General features: G+C 37.2%; 1 protein-coding gene across 2 annotated transcripts; it reads right to left on the reverse strand.

Moving 5' to 3' along the window:
- Positions 1 to 276: 276 nt before the first annotated feature.
- On the reverse strand, positions 277 to 8,287 carry LOC107481232 (PH, RCC1 and FYVE domains-containing protein 1). Of its 2 annotated transcripts, none has more exons than XM_016101457.3 (9): positions 7,332 to 8,287; positions 6,960 to 7,046; positions 5,967 to 6,056; positions 5,642 to 5,722; positions 5,275 to 5,442; positions 3,135 to 5,186; positions 2,440 to 2,562; positions 1,409 to 1,698; positions 277 to 804 (listed from the first exon to the last, which is right to left on the reverse strand). In XM_016101457.3, exons 1-9 carry the CDS (start codon positions 7,377 to 7,379, stop codon positions 714 to 716), a joined length of 3,030 nt encoding a protein of 1,009 aa, XP_015956943.1. In that variant the 5' UTR covers positions 7,380 to 8,287; the 3' UTR covers positions 277 to 713. The 2 variants fall into 2 exon arrangements, with proteins under 2 accessions (XP_015956943.1, XP_015956942.1); XM_016101456.3 differs by having other exon boundaries at positions 2,416 to 2,562; positions 7,332 to 8,285.
- Between the last annotated feature and the right edge of the window lie 321 nt (positions 8,288 to 8,608).

Here is an 8,608-nt window from a genome sequence, read left to right on the forward strand (position 1 = left end):
CTAATAACCTTTATATTTAATTTGTTTTAGATTGTGATAATAGCCAATATGTTTGTGGATAGATTTAACTATTACTATATTATTTATAATCACATTCAGTATATATATCTGATTTATTAAAAAAAGTAGATTATTAAAATCGATTAATAACTATTTTAAAATTAATCTAATTAATACTAAATTTAAAAAAAAACAAACAATACATCTTGTGGTCCTTAAGAGAATTTTGCGTTTCTTTATTTTGTCACGGCTTTTATGCGTTTAGGGTTTATAGGATTGAGTGGAATGCCATGGCTTCCGCAATGCTAGGAATGGAATGAACACACACACACACATTGACCAAATGACCAGTGAGAAGTTACTAGTTTCCTAAGAGAAATAGCTATACAATAGGTGAAAAAAGAACAGAACAAAGCTGCAAGTACACTTTCATTGTTGACAACCCCCCAAAAAAGACAGAAAAACAATGGGAAAAGAAGAAATGCACCACTGATCAATAAGTAGAGAGAGAGAGAGACTTTCCCCTCTTATCTTTTTCTTCTCAGGTTTCTCAGTTAATGTTCTTCCTTTGTGATTTATCTTCCCCTAATTTCATAGACTAGCCGTCAATTTTGGACAAAAGATCGTTGTTAATTTTGGAGGAGGGAGAAAGGAAAAGAATGTACTATTTCCAGGAGGTCACAGTACTTCAAGGGAACAGTTTCTCTTGCATTCTATGAAGAAACTATGTTATGCCGCTCCAGTATTTTGACTCCATTTTCAGCCCACCACTTCTCAGCTTCTTCTTCTGTAAAATGCCTCCGACTGTGAAACAAATTTTGAGTTTAGTATACTGGAAATTGATTACCACCAAAGATGGATAAAATGGAAATATTCTTCAGGATTTAACATATATTCTAACATGACGCTCAATACTTATCAGAAACTACCTCCTTAATTTAAGTTCACTAGAATATGAGACCCCGTGAAAGGAAACATAAGTTTTATCTGGGAACATTTTACAAAGCAGCATACTCTGTATCCAAATACATTGACTGAAGGATGTACCAGAAAACAGATGGTGATAGATAAAACGGAATGTTAGTATTGTCAAACAAAAAGCTCAGAAATGCATCAGAACGCTCAAGAGACTGAACTATAATAAAGTTCCCATTGAGTACAGTACAAGTTCTAGGTGCAAATAGATTTATGATCACTATCAATCACAGAGCTTTTGAGTTGAAAGCTATGACAATAAAATTTAAAGTTCTAAAGAAGAAACTCTATAATAAGAGGGACGTGTAAACAAGCAGCAGCGATGGATAAACATGACATTCAACAGGAAATTTTGGACCCGAAGTTATTGCAATGAAAGCATATAATAAAGCTTCATACATTTAAGAGATTTGAGAATGGAAAAGATGAATACCTGAAGCGAACACGCTTTAGTTCATTACCTCCACCTGGCAGCGGAGACAAAGTTATGTACACACCTGGTTCATCCTGCACCACCCGCTCTGCCTTTCCACTTTGTGCTTTGGCACCATTAGATAATGTTCTATTTGCTGTATTGCTGTTGGATTCCTTTATAGTGTTTGTTGTATGGTTCTCAACCAAAGATAGATCTCGAATGTTATTAGTGGTTTCAGCATAAGAAGTTGCTATGGTGTCAGCATTTGCTTTATGTCCTTCTGGAGGTCCTTGCACCATTTCCTTCAACTGTAACACAATTTAACATCCACAGCTTCAGAAATAATTAACCAAGGACTAAAGCACAATACAGTTTAAACTTCATAGTGATCACCAAGTCCTGCTTCTGTTGATCATCACAAGTCAAAAGGAATATAACCATGCATTTAATAATTAAATTCTTATAAGTTGAAAGAGAGAAAAATTAGAAATTTTTGTTTTTGCTGTTTTATTGCTTCCCTAACCATTTTCGTTTTATCCAATCAAGAGAATAGTTAACATAAGGGGTGGTGCTGTGCATTAAAGTTTTTACACAGTATAAAAATTCAGTTATATAATCTCAGCCAGTTGTAAATGAATTTATCAAGAACCAAGACTTCACTCAAAATAAGATATGAATTGTGTAGATGGACCATGTTATATTCTGTTCCTCCCAAAGATTCATTATTGATCTTTCACTCCACAAATTAAAGTATCATAGTTTACATAAGCAGATACCACATACAACCAATCTCCAACCATTTTAAACAAATTTTAAAATTTGCTATGATAGCCTCCCCTAACGTTCCTTACTTCACCTTAGCCCCTAAATATCTCTATTTATTCTCATCTTAAACATGGTGTCTCAAAGAAGTTTAGTTTTAGATCCTCACCACTCACCAGCATGAACAAATCATAAGATATCAACCACCATGTTTGCTACAATAGAATATAAAAATTTGGGAAAAACTATTAACAGAAGACAACCTGAGCAGTCAATGATTTTATAACCTCTTTTGCAGATTTACACTTTTCAGCTTCATCTGCAGCTACTGCTGTCACTTCCTTCAATCGCTGTGATGTTCGCTCGAGTTCAGCCTCTAGACTTTTCGACTTAAGAGTAAGCTCTTCAACCTAGCCAGTATATTTGATTGGATCCAGATGAATATGCTTAAATCATTTCAAACATTTAGATTTCATAAAGCAAACATCAAAATCAAAATTCAAAGTTCAAAGCTAACATCAAAATCAAAATTCAAAGTTCAAAGCTACAATACTTTTTTTTTTTATTCAATTATTAGATAAGTGAGGGTATATCTGTATATAGGAGAAATTATAAGTGAAATTCAATTATTATATGGAAATCCAAACAACTTATCCAAATGCTACTACATATGCAAAACTTATTACACAAGAAATTATGCCATACTATAACCATTCTTTGTTGACCTTGTGTTTCTTTCGATATTAAGGTGGGTCCCTTATTTGCAATTACCATTCCAAAACAGACCAATATTATTCATGTAAAGATACATATGGCACCGAGAGCCCCTCCAAATTGTTTCAGGTTGGGAATAGCATATTAGCATTAAAAGAAAACATAGACCATGAAAATGGAACATATCTACAATCAAAACTTCATCAGGGTTATGCAGAAAGTTTGATACAAGGATTAACATGAATCGGATACTTTTGATAAAGCTTACCTGTGCCCTTAAAGCAATGACTTCTTGAGTTAGAATGTCATTTTTGAGCTTTGGATCATCATGGTTATCTTCACAAGATTGTCGTGGGCTACACTTTGAAGAAGCCGGTGATGTTGATTGGCAAGAGATTCTTGCAGCAGGCTCAGAAACTGAAATGTTTTTCTTAGATACCAGAGAAGGAGTATTTGATGATTTTATAGGACCATAAATCCCCACATGCAATTTTCCATTCAAAGATGGAAAAACATGGGTATCATGTGATTCTGGAGGCTTTGATGGACTGCTTTCTGATTGAGTAAAAGAACCAAAGGATGAAAGCCTTAATAGCTTTTCCTGTAATTTAGTGACCTTACTGTTGTCATGCAAACTTACACTTCTCAAGCTAGGAGTTTGCACCAAGGGAACTGTTTCTGAAGCTTTCTTAAGTTTAGAGTAACAATCATCACAAACCCGATATGGCTTGTTGGAGTCTGGAGCAAGGGAAGCTTTTATAGATTTCTTGTTTGTGCATCCTTTGCAAAAAACAAGCCCACAGTTGTAACAATTATGACGTTTTCTTCTGAATCCAAATGGATTACGACAACCAGAACATAGAGAATGGTCAGTGCTTGATACCCATTTATGAATACACACAACAGCAGTGAAGTTTGAACCACAAACGACGGTTTTCACTTGCTTGTCTTTCAAAAACTGAACAAGAGTGGGTTTATTCCGGTGATCATTGTCTCCATGACCTAATTGCCCATTCAAACCTTTTCCCCAAGTATAAACCTCTGCTTTTGAAGTTAGGGCTGCAACATGATAAGAACCACAGGCAATATCTTCCACAAAACAGTCAGCAAGTTGATCTTTAACACGTGTGGGGACTTTTCCATCAGCTGCAGGACAGCCAAGTTGTCCATAAGCTGTACTACCCATTGTATATACATGTCCTGAGGTTGTCAATGCAATTGTAAGACTGTGGCCACAAGCCACTCGACAAATGTTTTCATTATCCAATGCAATCACACGCTCAGGAACTAGTGTAGGTTCACTACCAACATGTCCAAGTTGCAATTTATCTCCATCACCCCAGGTGAAAAGTGTTCCAATAGTAGAGTGTGTAGGAGATTCCTTAGATTTGTGTGTTACCTCAACAATTGCAGCAGTGTGCCAAACACCACAGGAAACCCTGGTTGTTCTCAACCCCTTCAAAGCTTCCACTTCTCTAGGAATATTTGTGCTATTGAGATCTCCATGGCCTAAGGCACCAAAAGTTCCATCCCCAAATGTAAACAACTGTCCAGCTGATGTAACAATAGCTGTGTGCCATGGGCCACAGGACACATATGATACATGTAAACCCTCCAAGCTACCACCTACTTTCTTAGGAATCCAGTGACTGACATTGTTTTCATGCCCAAGCAAGCCAGAGTTGTGAGTACCATCGCCCCAAGTATAAAGATCCCCAGAATACGTAACAGCACAACTATGATATTCTCCACATGCTACTAATTCTATATTAATGCCGCTAAGAGTTTCAATGGGCTTAGGGTGAAGAACATCCACTTCTACACCATGTCCAAGTCTACCTCCTGATTCCTCTCCCCAACTAAATATTTCTCCTTGCTTGGTAACTAGAACAGCATGTTTGTGGCCACAACTGATACTATGAACATCTAGAACTACTTTTGATTCCAAAGCCTTAGGGAGGAATGCATCCATCTCAGAATTGGATATGGTTCCAACTCTACGCACACCACCACCAACAATTCCATCACCAATACCTTCTCCCCAAATAAAAACATCACCTAAGGCCTCAAAATCCTCATGACAAGAACCATGGCTAGATGAACTAACAACACTGGATAAACTAACTCGAACTGCCTCAGATGCAGAGTTTCGATTACTTGATTCATCCACAGACCCAGGAGACAAAGTGGAATTTGGAATCAACTCGACTTGAATTGAACTCTTGTTAGCTCCAGTGTAAGAAATAATTTCCGAGAAAGCCTTTACCCATCTATTTTGATTAGAATTGTCTGAAGCAACTCCATTGGTATATCTGGGGTCCTGTGTTTTAAAAATAGAAAAAGTGTAAATGTCTAATAGTTTATCTGAACTTATGAAACAACTGAAGATTGAAGCCACTGCCACTGACAAATGGTGAACTTGATGGAGCAGATTTGCGTGTGCCAGCACGGGGACTTCCAGGATATGGACTTTCACATGGTTCGAATTTCCACGTTTGACTGTTGGTATTACCTCGAGTAACTAATGCCTTAAGACCGACAAACCATATCTCAGCCTCCTCTTTGTCCTTACATATCTGCCCATAGATCAACAGAGGATTCACATCAGAAAATTTACAATGTACTTAATCCTTATTTTAATCAACATACTACATAAACTATCAGGCTAGCTTTTCACAACCACTTCAGTAAGAGAAGAGCAAGATAAAGAGAAAATCTTATAGATAGAACTAGTAGCTCTACTAGCATAAAAACTACACAAAATAGAGGACGCACCAAATCCAAGGATCTATCGTTGTATATAAGGGAAAATGACTGATATTCTTTTTCAGGCCGAGGATACCGCTGAAATGTAGCCTGTAGGTTTTACAAAATCAAGGTTGTGAGTATTGAGTAATAAAACCATGAAAGAATAACATAAGTCAGAGTATGAGTTATAAATATTTGTTTTTTCCAATTATGCGTACAAAGAAGGAATTGCAATTTCCCTGAGCAACAAAATGTTGGACTGAATCACAGGCATATCATGGCCATATTAAACTTGCAATGAAGGCATCAAGTAATAACTCAAGGAAATAGTTGCATCTTTTTATAAACTTACAGTTCGTTGTCCTGGAATGATCTTTGAAACAGTACTGAGTTTAAGTTGTTTCTCTTCCTTTCCAGAGTACCACAAGAGTAGAGACTCATCCTGAACCCAAAACCACAAGCATTGAAAAGAATAGAACAATTTGTACTGATTTTTCTTGTTCTTTATAATTCTATCTGAAAAACATCATGCTTCAGATATCTAGAATTGATATTTGGGTTTGACTAGCAAATGGATTGGACTCAACTTAGAAACAAGTGAGTAAACTCATTGTATGTAACCTTAGCAAAAATGTATAAGTTCAAATTTAATATTCAAGAATATAAAGCTTTATATCATAAATTGCACACATAATGAATCTAACAACAAAGCTTGAACTTTTTTTCCTTCCAAGCATTGTTTTAAACACACCTTATGTTAGATATTTAAAATACAAAAAAAGAAGAAGCACTGTTTTAAACACTATACATTGGCCGTTTGGCATCCTAGAACGTTTGTGCTAGTGGAGTTTCATAAATGAGCAATCTGCCTAAACTGTTATTTACAACAGGACACATTTTAAGTACTGGTTAATTTTTACCTTTGTATCATGTCATTGTTGTCATCATACTATTATGGAGCCCTATACTCAAAACACATTTAGGAATTTGAGCCTATCTCATATCAATCCCTATGGAAGAAACTTAGTCGATCCATAGCATACTTATTTTGGTTATCATAATTTGCTAAGAGTAGAGAAAACTTTTCCAAGGCAACCATTGGTCAATTATTCTCAGGTCTAACTGCACAGTTCTTCAAAAAGAGATTGAGAATCAGATCAAAGACTCACACCCTACTCGAACTGGGGACACAAGTAAGCGAACAGGCCAATGAAGAAACTAATTGTTACTCTATTTACCACTTCCCAATAAATGAATTCTAATAGAAAAAGGAAGTTGATTTCTTCACATAATTTTGACAGGGTATCAGTAAACTTTCAAGACAAGTGATAGCGGAGCAACTTACATTGGAAAGCCTAAATGGGCAGAACTTCGGCTTCCCTCTTCGCCCATACTTTAGCAGATATGATCCTTTTTTAAGCGATGTAAGAGCCTAAAAAAGGAACATAAAGAGTTAGCTGCCTGCGTTAAAAATAAAAAGATGATTCTGCTACTGCAAAACCGTGAAGCATGAGGGAAGACCACAGCTTCAAGCTTCATTATCTCCTCAGTCAGCAAAGAAGATCAGTTACAAGTTATTTAAGCAACAAAATAACAATGGCACACTAATAAATCATGTATTTCAATAAAATGTGATACTAGAATCTAACAGCAACTACATTCATTATAGCTCCCGAAAAACCGAAGCCCAAAGAATGAAGAGCAAGTGATTCCAAACCTGCTCTATATCCCTCTCAACAGGACCAGCTTTCTGAGGATCAGCCATTCAAGTTGCAATAACATGTGCTTCCAAGGAATGAATCCAATACCCATTTGAACAACACCTCAAATCAAAACAAACAACACCGTAAACCAACCTCGAACCTATCCCCATGAAAAACTCCAATTCAATTCAACTCAGCACTTCCAAACCCTCAAGCAAACAAAACAAAGAGCTGCATTTGCCTGCCCCATAGCTGAGAAATGAACCTGGCAGCTCAAAACCACCTCCGGAGTCAAGAAAAAAGAAAAAGAAGGACCAACAGAGATAAACGCCTCGGCAGAATCGCAGTCAGCTTCAGACCAGCTCAAAGAAACCCTAGAAACGCGTATTTTTCAAAAAACCTCGAATCCCAATGAAATCTTGGGAATTTCGCCCCTCAAATTTTCCTTTTCTTTCCCGTCTGGCGAAACGGGTGCAATGCCCGAAATGCATAAGAAAACGACGACGTAACGGGGATCAAAGCCAGCAGCATTGCAAGGAATCCCCGGGGTTCCTCGAAGACCGAGCCATTTCTCGAGGATTACGACGGGGGGCGGAGAGAGAGCTCGCCGAACCTGAAGCTGCGATTCCGAAACGGCGTCGTTCGACGACAATGCAAGGTAGATATTTTTTAACTTCCCCCCTCTCTTTCCTTTGAATATTTCGTTCCTGTCTGGAGTCAGAATTCGCAGAGCTGGGAAGATGGTAAGAACACGCGAGAATTTCTCTCTCTCTCTTTTTGTCTCTGTCTTTCTTTTTTTTGGGAGAGAGAGGGGAAGCTAACTGTATTTTGTGGAGGGGGTGCCACGTCAGCAACTGAAATCTGCGTGAAGGGAATAGGGGATCGGTGGGTTTGTCGTTTTGTTAGAAGTTAGAAGGCTTAGGCGACAAATGAGTCCAATTTCGGGATTTGAAACGACATGCCTCCTCGCTACTCCCTCTCCCAACGGACGGACCAAGGATTGGAATCCGCTGCTTCTCGGTACTACGCTGCTCCCTTCTTAGGGATATATCCGAATAAAACGGTTGTTAGGTAGGCAACAAAATATTTAAACAATATGAATAATGGGTTAAAAATTTAGCTTAATAAAATTTAAAAAAAATACTTTATTTAAATTATCTAACTAAAAAATTTTAATCATCTAGTATACTTTAATTTACTAACTCCCAAACTCTCTATCATCGTCATCGTAGTTTGGTCGCCAACTAGATTTATTATTGCCGCTGAAATTTTTTTCACCGTCATTGATTCA

The sequence above is a fragment of the Arachis duranensis genome, chromosome 3 (genome assembly GCF_000817695.3).
Source record: "Arachis duranensis cultivar V14167 chromosome 3, aradu.V14167.gnm2.J7QH, whole genome shotgun sequence".
NCBI lineage: Eukaryota > Viridiplantae > Streptophyta > Magnoliopsida > Fabales > Fabaceae > Arachis > Arachis duranensis.

Coding starts and splice junctions, on each gene's coding strand:
- LOC107481232 (XM_016101456.3), bottom strand. CDS start 7,379: ATGGCTGATCCTCAGAAAGCTGGTCCTGTTGAGAGGGATATAGAGCAG. Junction 5,723..5,966: donor TCATTCCAGGACAACGAACT/GTAAGTTTATAA, acceptor TAAAACCTACAG/GCTACATTTCAGCGGTATCC. Junction 2,563..3,134: donor TCATTGCTTTAAGGGCACAG/GTAAGCTTTATC, acceptor TATACTGGCTAG/GTTGAAGAGCTTACTCTTAA.